The following is a 16,961-nucleotide window of genomic DNA, read 5'->3' on the forward strand; positions in this document are numbered from 1 at the left end:
TCAAGTAAATATTTGTTTCCTAAAACAAAGGATAAAATATGCGCATTGGATTATAAAAGACTGCAGTAGCCCATGGTTCAATCCGAAAGCGATTGTTTTTAGAGACAGGCATGTAGCTAAGATCTGTATAGAAATATGAAAATATTTTTGGATAATTTATTTAACCATAAGTACATGTTCTCGCATAGTCACTTGCTTTATCCAAATAAGGTGTTTTATTTTAATTGTATTAGTATAGATTTTGCCTAACAGACTCATTTTACACAGGTTAACAGCAACAACAAAACAATGGACGAACATAGGTTATAAATAAGTTATGCCTAGATATGAAGTTCCGGTATATAATGAAGTGAATTGTTTCAGTAGTGGCGAAGTATATTTAAAGGGTGTAAGGGATAGCAGCATTTGTATCATAAACGGGTCCGTTTCACATATGTTGGCATGTATTTATGTTTGTTATTAAATGCTTTATATTGATAAACGTAGATATTGGAACTAAAACGCTCCAGTGAACAAAACTAAAAATAAAGAAGGTAACCCTTAATTAAGCTCGAACCACTGACCCCTGCAGTAAAAGTCTAACGCGTAGATCACTCGGCCAACGGTGCACAATTGGTGATTGAAGTAATTTGTACTTTATACACGCAATCGTCGTTGTGCCACCAAATATAACGACATAAACAGAACTATCAATATATTTCAATCGTTTTGCGTTGAAACGCTTTATAATTTATGGTTTATAAATCGTCAAAATATTCCTTTAATGGATAATTTAGAGCATAGTAAATGTTCAGTATTAGTGTTTCCTCACAAATATCATAACAACAATAACAAATCTGAAACTTTTTTGTTTAATGCTGTAAATTTACCAACACATGAAAAGGTCCCTTTAAAGCATGAACTTGTTAGCCGTATAGCAGTTATAATAGTCGCGTATCAGATAATGAAGTATAGGTTGCAGGATCACGTGACTTTTTGGGGATCCACCTTTTAACATAATTTGATTTATACACGACGGTAAGTGGTGCTTTATTTAAAATAACTTGGTAAAACAAGTTTTCTTAAGAATTTCCATTTCAACTAATGAATAAAAAACATATTTATTTTGCTGCTAATGACATGGTGCAATACGTCAGAATTACTAATTTAAATAAGCATGTGTTCTGGTTCAAACATTCAATTTTTACTGCATTCAGTTTACACGGTTATGTTTGACGCAACGTGAAATTTTGTCAACGATTTCAGACGTATTCAACGATGTTTTCTTATACCTTAAGGTATCGACACAAATTGCAAGAAAAACTGTCTTTTATGCACCGATAATTTTTCAAATTTTATTTCGATAACTTGAGATATTTGCAAAAATAAAGTTCTTAACGGTGTGATTACGTTCTGTCCAGCCCGTGTGTAAACCCCTGAAAACCCCGTTGATTGTGCACCCTGAGTATAAACATTTAAATGAAGCGTGTACAGCATGAAGTTAACCCAAAGCGGTAACCAAGGTTGGGTACACTGTAAATGGATTAGTGAATATTTGTAGGCTAAATTGTATATTCAATCGTGTAATAGATGCTCAAAAAGTTAAATAGACCCGCTGTTAACGTAAGAGTTAACCGTTTCAGTGTTAATGTTTAACATGGATGTGATGGATACATGTTTTATATATACATGTAGCTGGATAATTTTTACAGTGGATGATTCCAATTACATGGCTTTGCAATGTATCAGGTAAAATAAGACGTACTATCAATGACTACTCTAGAACTTAGCATCTTAACGAATATTTGTATGATCATCTGTTATTACCGGTATATTCATTTACACATCGTTTATTAAGCCTGCAAAATGCCACTTGATTATATTTATTGCAATGCTCCCATTCATGATTTTGAGCGTTGGTTGTTTGGTTGTGTCCGTTGTGTTCTCACCAACTGGTATATACCCATTCTCAATATCATGGAGTCACACAACGGACTGTTACAGCGTATCAATTATAAACAACATAATGTATATGTCATATTATATGAAATGAACTCCTGATATAAGTAAAATCACGAAAACGAACTTCCGACGCATAAAGATTGATTAATATATTAATATTCTATTATCCTTCTAGGTTAAAATCAATAATAAACAAATACAGTTATCCCAATCACTTGTAATTAAGTTGCATGATTATATTAATGTAGTATGCGAAGTCGTCTTTCCGCCGAAGACCTCGTCCTGTCGCACTCATTATGATACAAAACGGGGGATGGTACAGTTGCGTACTACAGATAGGATTAACATGCAGTTATGCCACCATCTTTTTACAGAATGCTTGATATCTGTCCGTTACTAGGTTGTTATGATTTACTGCAAACAGGATGAAGTTTAAATAATATAATATTGCAATTAAAAGTGTAAAATCCCTTTACAAAAACTGCAACACTATTTAACGAGCGCTTAACAGAGATTTTAAAACCCCAAACTAAAACAGATTTAAGCAAAAGTTTTCATGATATACTTTTTAACTGCTTTTAATTGGAGACCTCTAAATATTATTTGGAGCTTTGTTTATAAACATGCATGCAAAAAATCAATTAACAACTAATGTATATAAATGCGGAAATAGACAGAAGTATGCATTGCAATGTGTATGTGATTTATATATAGTCGTATACAACTATAGTAACGGCAACTGTTTACGCAAACAGCGGAGTTGGATAATGGAAGTGTGTGGTTTAATATAAGGTATACATGTAATAAGTCAATATCTGTGTTACAACTCATATTAAATAAGTACTAACTTGAATATATATATATATATAATATATATATAATATACAATACGTATTTAATATCATTATTTGTATTAATATAGCCATTAACACAGGACTTGAGTTCACAAATTTAAAAAAAAAGTATGTTTTTTTAATTGAACACACAAATACAATAGAGCCTATAAACTGCCATATTTTTTGATATCGCAGTCAATAAAATGACATTTTATAGCGTATAAGTTCATTTTATGGCAACATAAGAGCATAACAATATATGATATATCATTAAGGTAATTCATTCCTTGATGTATCGATTCAGCAAATACCGAAAAAAAATCTCCACTTCTATTTTGTCTTTATCATTTAATGTTTGATATTAATTTCGACGAAAAGGATTTTATGAACATTTATCACATCTAAAGTGTTGGACCATGAAACTAAGTATCTTTTGAAATCCGCTTACAATAAATAACAAATGTTGTAGCAAAATGGTTCATTTGCTAGTTATACGTATACTTAATGTAAATATTCAGTGATTCGTGAATCCTATTACAGTGAGAATACATTATCCCGTTTTTTTTGGAAAACGTCATAAGTATGGATAAAAAAATAGAAATATATTAATACAAATAAGAAAATACTTAGTACATATTAAGAGTTTCAACTTATTTCTAAATATTTAATCACAGTATCACTTAACTCAATATTGAATTCCATAATTATGCTATAATTTTGAAATTAGTAATGGATTCTCATTTTTAGCTCGACTTTTCGAAGAAAAAAGAGAGCTATACTACTCGCCCCGGCGTCGGCGTCGGCGTTTGTGAAAGTTGTTTATTAAGTCAAATATGTTAACACTATCAAAGATAATTTACTCAATATTGGCATACTTCTTTATGGCAAAAAGACAATTGTGTATGTCAAGTTGCATAACTCTGTCAGCATTATTTTTAGAGTTATGCCCTTTTTTATATTTAGGCAATTGAAAATTTTGTTAAGTTTTGTGTTTAGGTCCATTTTATTACTAAAGTATCAAAGCTATTACTTTCATACTCGCAACACTTACTAACTATAATAAGGGGACTGTGCAGGCAGGAAAAGTTATGTAACTCTGACTGGCATTTTGACAGAATTGTTGCCCCTTTTATACTTAGAAATTTGAAAATTTGGTTAAGATCTGTGTTTTGGTTCATTAAACTCCTAAAGTATCATAGCTTTTGCTTTCAGACTTGGAACACTTGCTATTATAAGGGGACTGTACAGGACAAGTTGCAAAACTCTGGTTGGCATTTTGACGGAATAATGGCCCTTTTTGGACTTAGTAACTTTGAATATTTTGTTAATTTTTGTATTTAGATGCACTTTATTTCTAAAGTATCAAGGCTATTGCTTTCAAACTTCAAATACTTTCTTACTATCACGAGGGAACTGTACCAGGCAGTTTAATTTGACCTTGACAGTTGAATGACCTTGAATCTCAAGGTCAAATAAGTAAATTTTGCATAAATTGCCATTACTTCTTTATTTAGGATCAGATTTGATTCATACTTTGACAAAACAACACTTACCTGACAAACCACAATGGACTCCACCCAAACCATCTTCCAAACCCCACCCCAGAAAAAAGCAGTTGAAATGACTTTGTCCACGTGCGATAACAACGCAAAAGGTTACGCTCTCACATTCGCCTCAATGACGTAGTAGTATTACAGATTATGTCCGTCAGTCTGTGCGTCCGTCCGGAAACATTGGAAATAACTTTTGCAATATTGAAGATAGCAACTTGATGTTTGGCATGGAAATGTATCTCATGGAGCTGCACATTTTGAGTGGTGAATGGTCAAAGTCATCCTTCAAGGTAAAAGGTCAAAGTTTGAAATATTGAAGATAGCAACTAGATATTTGGCATTCATGCATATCTCATGGAGCTGAACATTTTGAATGATGAAAGGTCTAGGTCATCCTTCAAGGTCAAATATCAAGGTCAAAGGTCAAATTTTGCAATATTGAAGATAGCAACTTGATATTTGGCATATATGCGTATCTCATGGAGCTGCACATTTTGAGTGGTGAAAGGTAAAAGTCAAGGTCATCCGGCAAAGTCAAAGGTCAAATTTTGCAATATTGAAGATAGCAATTTGATATTTGGCATGCATGTGTATCTCAAGGAGCTGCACATTTTGAGTGATGAAAGGTCAAGGTTATCCTTCAAGTTCAAAGGTCAAGGTCAAAGGTCAAATTTTGCAATATTTAAGATAGCAACTCTATATTTGGCATGCGATCGTATCTCATAATGCTGCATATTTTGACAGGTGAAAGGTCAATGTCATCCTTCAATGTCAAAGGTCAACGTCAACGATCAAATTTTGCAATATTGAACAAAGCAACTACATATTTGGCATGCATACATATCTCATGAAGCTGCACATTTTGAGTGGTGAAATGTCAAGGTCAGCCTTCAAAATCAAAACTCAAATATATGGCTTCAAAGCGGCGCAGTATTGTGTTTCACGAAAACATCTATTGTTTTTTTTTTCTAATTTTTGAAATATCATCTGAAATATGACCACACCCTCACATTATTTCCCCTCTCCACCCCCCTACACACGCAAAACGACTAAATATTTTTGAAACATGGTAAACAAACACAAATTGTTATTATTTTATTTTTGACAAACCGTCCAACTATCCACCCAAGCTAGTGCTATCAAACTTGAAATATAAGCATATCAGATTTTTAATGTCTTTATAAATACAGAGATTGTGAAAAATATACCTGAACTCAGAATCGTCTATAATGTCCCACTTCTTTAAAACATTAGCGATCATTATGTTTAAATTATGGTCCTCATCCAGTTAGAATATGACTATATGACTATATGACTATATTACCTTGACCATAATGAATATGAACAATTTTCCCATGATAGTTTACGTTATACTGTCAAGCACTCGAAAATCGAGCGCGCTGTCTTCTAACTGCTCCTGTTTGTTTTAATATTTGTATTAATTGTACTTATACAAATGATCAACTGCGATGCCCATTACTTAATATAGAGTGCCGTTTTTATAAAAACTATATTGCAGGATATGTGTATTATGATATCCTTACTTAAATTAGGTTTCTTTGTTTCAGTCATGTTGTAAAACATGTTTAAATAAAATACAAACAACTATCACATTTTTTTCTCAAAGGCACTCTATGCAGCCCTATGTTTCCTGATGTATGTGGTGAATGTCCCGAGGGTTCGCACCGACACTGTATCTAAATTAAAGGACGCTGTTCAAGGATGTGCTAAAGAAAAATGGGGTAATTTTATTTGTAAATTATATTTTATAATGTTGTTTAGTAAAATCTATCGCATGTAAATGTTGAATACATAATTCAGTGTTATTCACTGTTTTGGTCTTTTAGAAGCACTGTCTACTTTACAAATGTATTATATATTTTAAGACATGTTAATTCTCAAAAGTCTTTCAATACTAGAAAAAAGTCAGCGTATATTATGCATGTTAAATGAATAGCGTGTTCTTTTTTTCATTTCATAACATTTAACTATTCAAATTAACTGTCGGTTTGCTAAAATCACAATGCATCGCAAAAAGTTTTATTCACAGCACTTAGTTTGATGTTTCAATTTAGAAATTGTTAAAACTAAATACTAGATTAATGTTTATTAAATGATACACTGACATCTTTATTTGCGAGCTGGCTTCTATTTTACAATTCATTAATATGTTCACAAGATGGCGCCCGTCTATCGAGTCCGAGACCTTTACCCCTCGCACATGATCAAAGTGACAACTTAATCAAAAGTATTGTACATGAGAACCATACCGCATATATAGAATCTTACTTACGTATTGATTGGACAATTTTTTAACGCCTTGCACACGGTTAATAGTCCCAATAAAGTAGCATCCCGTAAGGGTTTTTCGTACGCACAAACGTGAAGGTCTTATTTACAAATAAAATATATAAATGATAAGTTTTCAGACTTAAAATTCTTAAGGAAATCATACATTTAAGTACATAATGATTCAGTCGTTGAAGATTGTATGCTGCATACGTTGTCAGTGTCGCTAGATTAAAGGGGACACACAATTTAACAACATATATAATAGATTTTATTCTTGACGTCGGTTATCTAGACTGCCATTACTAAGAAATTGTATTTGGTTTGTCAGCTGGTCCCGCTAACGGATTTGGTTGCCCTTTACGGAAGATCCACCAACGAGGTCAACCCACCGCTGCTGATGCTGACGCTGACAGGGACTTGTCAACCATGATGCGTAAAATGCGTAAAGAGTACGTTGTATTGACTTCTTGAAGGAATCGTCACGTCATGAGTGCACATAATATGTAACTTGTTTTTAAATAACTGGTTAAAATAGACTTATTTGATTGGTATGATGAAAGTCATTTAAGAGTGTCTAAACGTACTGTTAAGACGGTTAAGAGGATAACCCATATTATTTAGTGTAGCATATCACATATGTTATTACCCTTTGTTGCAATATTATGTTCTAATGGCACATAACCACGCATGTAAAATAGCAACACACCAATACAGTGAGACGCGCTAGTATTTCAATAACCTACATCGGAATACAAAGTATGTTAGCACATCATCTTTCAATACGGAAATATGATAAATGCTGTTTCACATTTTAATGCTAAAAGTTTTCTCCTATTTTTATCGGCTTTGTCCAAGTAGCCAACAATTTTGCGTACTCGTGTTATGCGTTCATGGCTTCCGCATCGCTTTTCGGCGCAGATCAAGTCGCAAATAGTATTGCGCTGATAAAGCATTGGGCGCAAGGCTACATTTTCACTATGCGCCGATGAGTCTTGTATGTTACTTTTTTTTGCAAAATTCTGGTTGCACAATACTTTGTTTCTTTACAAACGACGGCAGTTGTTCAAAACATTTAAGCTAATGTTTATATTTGGTTGGCCCTGCCCAATACTCCAACCAAATGACAAATACTGAAAAGTTGGTTTCGTAAACTGTACTCCCTGGGCAAACAATGGTACTTGTGTGTGTTTACCAATGACGCTTTTACACAATACGTTTAGGCAACTGCTTTGTGAAAAGGCATGAATATCATGTTTAATAGGTGTTTTAGGTCGCCTTTAATAGACACAGTCTACATGCTTGTTCAACCGTCACAGTTGTGCCAAAGTGACAGTGATCTCAATTAACTCAGACGTATAAACCCAGCAAAGGAAAAAACCAATGACCATGACATTAACTTTAACGTGTAATAAATAAGCGAGATATGTGCAATAACAGTTATCTACACATTGTGTTGTATTGCTTGATTTGTTTACTTTTGAAACTATGACAAAAATCGTGTAACAAAATATTGAATAGTAATTTTAATTAACATGTTTACGGCATGCTTTTTTACATTTGACTTTTACAGAGGAATAAGTGTGGCTGAGCTTGAAAATAACAACGTGGTGGCGGAATTCAAGCGTCTTCTGAAAAATCTTCCTTTATGTCCGAAATCCCCGGTCCGATGCAATCCACGTGAAACGTTTCGGTCCATTAATGGCACGTGCAACAATCTGAAGAACCCCACGTGGGGAATGTCAGGGGTAGCCGAACGTCGTCTACTCCCGGCAGCATATGGTGTGTTGAAGAGCAAATGGTTTTTAAGTTGGCACTTAAGTAATGATTGTAGACATAACGAGCATATGGGAGATCATTTTATATTGAAATATAGATTAAGCAAAATATGCACCTATGATTGCGTTTGAATTATTTATTGATCTCAAACGCACTGTTATGGATTCATTATAAGATGCTAAACGTTATGTTAAACAATGTGTATTTCAAAAAGCTGCAAAAAAACGGGAAAAAAAACAATCACTATTTTAATTAACAAACAATTGTTGTAAATAATTTCATAAATTTTCGTGTTCCTTCTCTTAACAATCACTTTATGGATGTTTTTCCGATTTGTCATTGAGCTATAGTTTGGCCATCATTTAATCTATTTTAAAAACATTAAATCATATTAATACAATAACATGTCAATTTTTTCAATTGCGTCATTTATTCCGCGACAATCAGATGACGGTTTGAACCTCCCTCGTTCACGTGGTATTGATGGAAAACCACTGCCGTTCGCACGAACGGTCAGCAACGCAGTCCATAGGGGTCCTCAGCAGCTAAAGTCGCCGAAACTTACCCTGCAGGCCTTTCAGTTTGGTCAGTTCCTTGACCACGACATAATATTAACCCCACTGAGCAAGGGTAAGTGTTTTTAACTCGACGATCTCTGTTTTGTGTCAGTATGTTAATTTATGGTCATGTAACATCCGATTTATGGGGGGTTTAATAAAACATAATCTTTTTTTTATTTTCTAAATAGCTGTCGACGATTGCTGTGCCGAAAATGACGAGTGAGTATATGCACTGAAATAACTAAAAATGAACGTAACTAATTTATCATGTATTATTGACAAGAAGGATAATATGTCTTATTAGTTTTACTCCATACTGCTTCATTACATTTTCTCAAATTCGAGAGATTATTTTCCTACTTCGGAAACACTATTTTAATATAAGCATATGCATACAAATTGCAAGTTCTGGAAATAATGTTTTTTTAAAATAACCACCAGATAACTTTGGAATCTAAGTATGATATTGTATTCTTTGAATGTATAAACCGTTTGACTCTCTCGCGTTAAATGTGTGTTTTAATATACTTTTATTTAGATACAGACAATTATCAAAGAGTTGTTAGCGCCGAAATAAACCTTTAATTTACAGAATTACATCAGCACCAATACAATAGTTTAAACGTGTATTGTTTATTTACGATAATATCTAATAACAATGCATGGTATAATTAAATGAAAATTTGCTTTTTTAAGTATAAAATCATACATGTCTCCGTTTAAACCACCTTTAGTCAAGACAACTGTTTCAACATAAACTTCGCTGAAGATGATCCTTTTGTGCCCCGGTTCAAGACCGGATACTGCATGGAGGTCCCGAGGTCAGCTGGGATTCTCTGCAAGTCATCAGGTTTGTACAGTACGCTTCCCGGGGTCAGCTTGGATCCTCTGCAAGTCATCAGGTTTGTACAGTACGCTTCCCAAGGTCAGCTTGGGTCCTCTGCAAGTCATCAGGTTTGTACAGAAGGCTTCCCGTGGTAAGCTGGTATCCTTTGCACGTCATCAGGTTTGTACAGTACGCTTCCCAAGGTCAGCTTGGGTCCTCTGCAAGTCATCAGGTTTGTACAGTACGCTTCTCGAGGTAAGCTTGGATTCTTTGCAAGTAAGCAGGTGTGTACAGTACGCTTCCCAAGGTCAGCTTGGGTCCTCTGCAACTCATCAGGTTTGTACAAAAGGCTTCCCGTGGTAAGCTGGTATCCTTTACAAGTCATCAGGGTTGTACGCTTTCCGAGGTCAGCTGGGATCCTCTGCAAGTCATCAGGTTTGTACAGTACGCTTCTCGAGGTCAGCTGGGGTCCTCTGCAAGTCATCAGGTTTGTACAGTACGCTTATCCGAGGTCAACTGGCATACTCTACAAATCATCAGGTTTGTACACGTCAGTACGAATCTCGATATCAGCTGGGATCCTCTGCAAGTCATCAGGTTTGTACATTAGGCGTTCCGAGGTCCACTGGGATCCTCTGCAAGTCATCAGGTTTATACATTTCGCTTCCCGAGGTCAGCTGAGATCCTCTGTAAGTCATCGGGTTTGTACAGTACACTTCCCGAGGTCAGCTGAGATCCTCTGTAAGTCATCGGGTTTGTACAGTACGCTTCCCGAGGTCAGCTGAGATCCTCTGTAAGTCATCGGGTTTGTACAGTACGCTTCCCGAGGTCAGCTGAGATCCTCTGTAACTCATCGGGTTTGTACAGTACGCTTCCCGAGATCAGCTGGGATTCTCTGTAAGTCATCGGGTTTGTACAGTACGCTTCCCGAGTTCAGCTGTGATCCTCTGCAAGTCATCAGGTTTGTACAGTACGCTCCCCGAGGTCAGCTGGGATCCTCTGAAAGTCATCAGGTTTGTAAAGTACGTATCCCGAGGTCAGCTGGGATCCTTTTCAAGTCATAGGTTTGTACAGTACGTATCCCGAGGTCAGCTGGGATCCTTTTCAAGTCATCAGGTTTGTACAGTACGTATCCCGAAATCAGCTGGGATCCTTTGCAAGTCATCAGGTTTGTACTGTACGCTTTACGTATTACGTTAATAACGTTTCATGTGCCTTATGCTAATTGTTCACAAACGAAAAGGTATCTATCCATCAAGAATTGTCATCAGTGTAATCACATCACTAACTGAATATATTTTCTCTACTAACGTGTAGTGAAATAAGGTCAATTACTGATGTAAAACGTGCTCATGTCTAGCGATCATTTGTATTTCATGTCGGGTAAATGTTTTGTTTGATGTCGTTGAAAGTAAGTAAAAGGTGGATCTCGGTAAGGACAGCAGTTGAAGAATTAGAAAAAAGTATGATAATTTAATGAGAAATCAGAAAATAATACACACACTAGTTTTGTGTTTAAATGAATGATAAAACATGATTGATACTGCATCTTAACTCTATCGTAATAATCATCATCTTAAGTTAAACCTACTTGCTACAAGGTAATTATTTCAAGTGTTACCTTTCTGTCCTTATTTCTTAATATGCCGTTGTAATTATTTAGGTGTCTACCATTTTGGAATTGGTATTTTTCGTGCTTTTAGCAATTTGTTTATCCATGTGTTTAGTAAAACATAGTTAAATGTTTCATCAAGCCTTGTAATGCCATTAAATCGCAAAATGGACATCGTCTTCATACATTGTGAATGGGTTTTACAACTGATAGATTGTATCATTAAAAGTTTCGTAGCTTAGCTTCTCTAATCAAAACCTAAACATTGTAAAATAAGTATGTTTTAAATAAATTAAACCTATATTAAACCATTTTCAATTTTGAACTGCAAAGTCCAACTTTGAATGTTAGATATTCCCAACTTTGTCAAGAGTAATCGTAAACATTTTGTTGCAGTTCCCGCGTAATATCCTTTGGATTTATGTTTTTAGCCGGTGGAATATTGCAACGTCAGCAGACAAACGATCTAACGTCCTTCGTGGACGCTTCAAACGTCTACGGTTCTTCAGAAGCGCGTCTGGCGTTATTGCGCGAGGGAACTACACGTACGTATGCTATCATACAAATATAACTTATTTCCAGGAGTAAGAGCACGAATTTGAGAACTGGTAATGTCACATGCGTACAGTTGTTTATTAAGGGTTTAAATTATTTTAAAATTATAGCGCTAAAGAAAGTATAAATGTAATAATAACATGTATTTAGTTTAATGCAATGTTATAACCTATGCATGTGTGCAATTGAATACGGACCTTCGTATTAAATTTATAAAACCTGAACAGACAACATGCACATATATTGCCATTGAGTTCAGGAATACCTATGTGTAAAGCAAACTCATCTTGTCGCAAATAAAACGTTTTATTATATTTATAGCGTTTATGAAGGTCTCACAGGGTGCAGATGGACCCCGCCTTCCTGACGGTCCTGATGACGTGTGCCGTTCAGACGCGGCCAATGGTATACGTTGCAGTATTGCTGGTAAGAATCACTGGTTTTTAAAATAATAACATTTTATCGTTAACCTATTCGTTTTAGAAAGTAGCACATGAACACAGCAATCATTGGGCACAAATTACTCGCAATGAACTATTGAGACACGATAGCATGTGTCATATTTATATTTAGATGGCTTTGGTTGTAGGTGACGTACGAGTCAACGAAATTCCGTCTCTTATTTCATACCACAATGTGTTTGTACTCGAACATAATCGTCTGGCGAATGGACTTAGGCCATGTTTTCCGGATGACGAGGACGCATTTCAGCAGACAAGAAAACTCTTGATCGGAATCATGCAGAAGATTGTTTACGATGAATTTCTCCCTGCTTTTCTTTCGCCAACTGCGATGACGAAAAATAAACTTGCCAGTTCAAACAAATACAAATACGATTCAAAGCTTGATCCTACCGCTGCCAACGTTTTTGGAATAGCATTCCGGTATGTTAAAATCTACCATATAATAATACTACATATTCATGTTTGTGGAACTCATTGCAATACTTTAAATAGAATTTTTATTGTACAGATATAATTTTAACTACATGTTTTATTAAACTTAAATATATTTAGTATTTCACAAACAAAATGTTATTGCCATTTGATCATTTATGCATATTCAGAAACAATTCATGTTAGTGTTTACTCCATATGGCTTTAAGTAGCACACATTAATACGTATTCGTAAAGGTTATACATATTCATAGCACATTGTTCTATACAATCTGACAGTATGGGTCACACTTGGATTCCTACGTTTATGTCGGTGTTCACGAAGAACTTCCAGCCGTTCCGCGAGACACTTCTCAACCTGACATTCGGTGATCCCAACATGACCTATATACAGTCTGTGAACGGAGGTCAATCAGGGATGCAGGGGCTTTCCTACGCGCTGTCTGCTCTCAAATCACAGAACACTGACAGGTACTTGAAGTCCATAAATAAACAAGCATAGGGCTCTTACTATTGTGTTTGTAATCGTTTAAACTTAAAATGTAACTTTCCCATCAGCCAGTATGAACGTTTCAAGTAAGTCTTACGTAATGTTTGTCATTGAATATCGTTATGTCGTTTAACAAAAACACCGACTAAACCTGTGTGTTATTTCATTTTGAAGAAAGTATTTCATACACAATTAGAAAACCCTATCCTATGATGCACGGAAAGCTTTACATCTTGAATGTGTTGTATATTTGAGCGGTTATGCACCGTTTCCACATAGATAACATTATTCCGTGATCAAAACACATAAACACATTTTTTAAATGTATTTATTCGTTTACGTTGTGTCTTGTATAGTTATGTTTCTGTGTGCAGAGTTTCGAAGGTTGTATTCTACTTAAACGTCTCTTTTGATTTCGTATCAATATTGTTCCTTCAATTAAAGCTTTACAATAGTCATCATGTACTGCTTAAAGATAACACTAGCTTGTATGTTTACAAAGTGTGTGTAAACTTATACATGTTCTAGTTTTTCATTCGATCTCAAACGGTATCTATATAATCCATCAGAGTCTCCTTTTGTGATTAATATTATGTTTATTCATTTCAAAAATACAGTTTACCATATAGTCTAATTACTTTTAATTTTCTACTGACGAAGATAGGCTTTATGGACAAATATCACGCTTTTGAGTTAACCAATTTGCATCGGAAGCAGTTATTGAATAGTACATGTAGCTAGCAACAATCTAAGCTTATACAAACACGCAACTTGAGGTTGCGAACTTGTTTGCGCATTATTCGTGCAAAGCAATGCTTTGTCAGTATTAGCATTTATCGCAAAACACTATATGTTTAGAATTATCGAAGACACTGTCCGCAACAATCTATTTGTCAACACTTTGGCCGATACTTCCTTCGATCTGGCATCCCTGAACATCCAGAGGGGTCGCGACCACGGACTACCCTCCTATAACGAGTTCCGGAAATGGTGCGGACTGTCGTCAGTGAGTTCCTGGTATACTTCCTCACCAGGAGGCCTAGTTGATCACACCTTTGAGACAATCACTCTTCTGAAGGCTGCTGGTTACAGGTATTGTCTCACTAGGAGGCCTTGTTGATCACACCCTGGAGACAATCACTCTTCTTAAGGCTGCTGGTTACAGGTTCTGTACAGTTATTGCATCAAACGGTTGTCAACTTTGATTATTTGCCAAGCTCTTACAGTTAAGGATTTCTGCGGACAATCTGGTTGGCCCTCCCTTCATCCAGCCTGAAGCAAATGACCTTTTAAATGTCAAAACATAAACAGTCAGCATCTACATGCTACTGAGCAGTTTGTGCAAATAGTTTTAAAGTATGTTAAACATATGCACAATATAAAATTCATGGTATGTGTTGTATTTGTTGGTTAAGTATGTTTGTGAAATGTATGTTAATTACACAACTGTCTATGTCAATGTATTACAAGTATTCAAAGCAAGCATAACATGTCAATGTTAATTAAAAAATCCTATTGTGTATACGTATTAATACTTATTCTGAACATTTCGCTCGTACTCAAGTTATGTAAACGGCAGCAAGATAATAGTACACTATGCTTTACGTTGGTAGTCACCTTTAACCACATATATACATTGTGTTATTTCAAATTATTTTAGGATTTCGTTTCGGCCCAAAACTTTCACTGAAACGGCTAGAATCTAATTTACTGATTTTATTTTATTCAGTCCCGTTACTGAATTTAGTTCGCCCCAAATCATCTATCTGTCGAGGGCCCCAAAAAAGGGTGATTGTTTCAAGGAAATCAAGGCCTTTGTCCTATGACGGGTCTTTTCAAATAAGTTATTACATAATGACTATCATGATAACGTATCGCTTCAGTTCGCCCCAAGACATAGACTTTTTCCCCGGAGCCCTGAGCGAAAAGCCCGTCTCTGGTGGAACCTTGGGTCCGACCATGGAGTGTATTATAGGAGACCAGTTCCGGAGACTCAAGTTCGGAGATAGATTCTTCTATCAGAACAAGAAGACTGGCTTTAACAAAGGTATGTTCATCGATCATCTTGGTCCACCATCGTGTAAATAGACTAGGTTTTCATCGCTTCATGTGCAATGTCAACATAATACATACCTTATTCCGACGACCATAGTCAGTACATAAGTAGGTCACACCGTGTGCAATTCTTACATTGAAGCAGCTAAAGAATGAACGAGAATGATTGGATGTTCAATTTAATATTTTAAAAGGTATTGTCGAAAGGGAAAATATGGTGTAAACGCTTGTTAAGTCAAATTGAAACACTTTTGTGCATATTTTCTATTTAGAAAAAAACCCGGTGAAAACTCCGAATATAAACACAGCGTGCTGTAATTTATGCTTATGCTTATGATATTCAAAACTTTGTTTTCGAGAACCATGGTTGATATCTGATTTAATTTTAGTTATACATAATAAACGCTTGCGAGTTTGTGTAATATTAAGTGTATTTGCTTTTGTATTTTACATCTTCTTATATGACATTATGTTTTGCTTTGTTAGCACAACAGGCCGCCATTCAAAAATACAGCCTGGCCTCCCTGCTGTGTCAGAACTACAACTTCGACAAGATCAATTTTCCAAACGTCTTCAAACAAGCGTGAGTCTGGTGTAACATGTTGCTGTATAATTATTAAATTACTGAAATCGCGTTGAACGGCTTCAAAAATTGTCTGTGAACAACTAAGTGTTGACTTTATATACTGTCTTCGAATACAATGCTATACAGTTTCATATATCGAAATAAACATTGTTATAAAGTGAAACACACTTGGGTTTGATTGGAACAAACGTCAATAACATCATTGAAAGCCGCATTTTCCTAGTGCATTCGGTTGAATCCCGCTCAAATTTACTTGTGAATGAAGTGTGATCGAATGTATTCGAATTCGTCGACAAACACGCTATTTATTATTTGTGTTGATGTAACAGTCACATAATATACAACACTTTTTATTATTTTCAGTGACCCACTCAGGAGCTGCCATCAAATCGCCGATATTGACGTGAATCCGTTCTGTGTGTCGTCTGCATACGGGTCTCGTATACCCAATAACGGCACAAACGTCGCAGAAGAAGAAGACATCTCACCAGACTCAGATGGCTCAGCAGACTCAGGCAATGAAAATGCCGAATAGTAATGCACAACGCAACCACTGTAAAAAATAATTGAGAAACTATAGGCATAACATCAGTTATGACATTGCGCATGGGTGGTTATATATTTATATTTTTGTTGAACAATGTTTCAATAGAAAAATGATTGTTTTTGTAAGTTAAGAAGAACTTGTTATAAATGTGTACATTTAGACATGTTTAATATCATAATTATTATTTTCGTAAAACATATCGACACTGCATGCAGAAATAAATAAAAGGTAAAAGCATGTGTATTAGATCCATCATTTAACGGTTTGTATCCAGTCCAATGTTTGATTCGAATACTGACATATGTTTTGCTATTGCTTTATCATCTCAAGAAAGTGATGTTGCAGCGCATTTCACTATTATTATGTTCAGTCACTAGTAAAAGTATGGAGATAGTTCACTTTTATTTGTAATTTGTCGGCAATATCACATACAGTT

General features: G+C 35.3%; 1 protein-coding gene across 2 annotated transcripts; it reads left to right on the plus strand.

Annotated features, from left to right (window-relative positions):
- The first annotated feature begins 1,572 nt into the window (after window positions 1–1,572).
- LOC127847020 (myeloperoxidase-like) lies at window positions 1,573–16,513 on the plus strand. Of its 2 annotated transcripts, XM_052378532.1 has the most exons (15): window positions 1,573–1,728; window positions 5,958–6,072; window positions 6,951–7,071; window positions 8,193–8,401; window positions 8,846–9,028; window positions 9,147–9,177; window positions 9,693–9,808; window positions 11,828–11,941; window positions 12,273–12,377; window positions 12,541–12,835; window positions 13,127–13,318; window positions 14,196–14,429; window positions 15,221–15,384; window positions 15,879–15,975; window positions 16,342–16,513. In XM_052378532.1, the coding sequence occupies exons 1-15, from the start codon at window positions 1,720–1,722 to the stop codon at window positions 16,511–16,513; spliced, it is 2,157 nt and encodes a 718-aa protein (XP_052234492.1). In that variant the 5' UTR covers window positions 1,573–1,719. The 2 variants fall into 2 exon arrangements, with proteins under 2 accessions (XP_052234492.1, XP_052234493.1); XM_052378533.1 differs by lacking the exons at window positions 5,958–6,072; window positions 6,951–7,071 and having other exon boundaries at window positions 1,575–1,728.
- Window positions 16,514–16,961: the final 448 nt, after the last annotated feature.

This window comes from Dreissena polymorpha, chromosome 10 (assembly GCF_020536995.1).
Source record: "Dreissena polymorpha isolate Duluth1 chromosome 10, UMN_Dpol_1.0, whole genome shotgun sequence".
NCBI lineage: Eukaryota > Metazoa > Mollusca > Bivalvia > Myida > Dreissenidae > Dreissena > Dreissena polymorpha.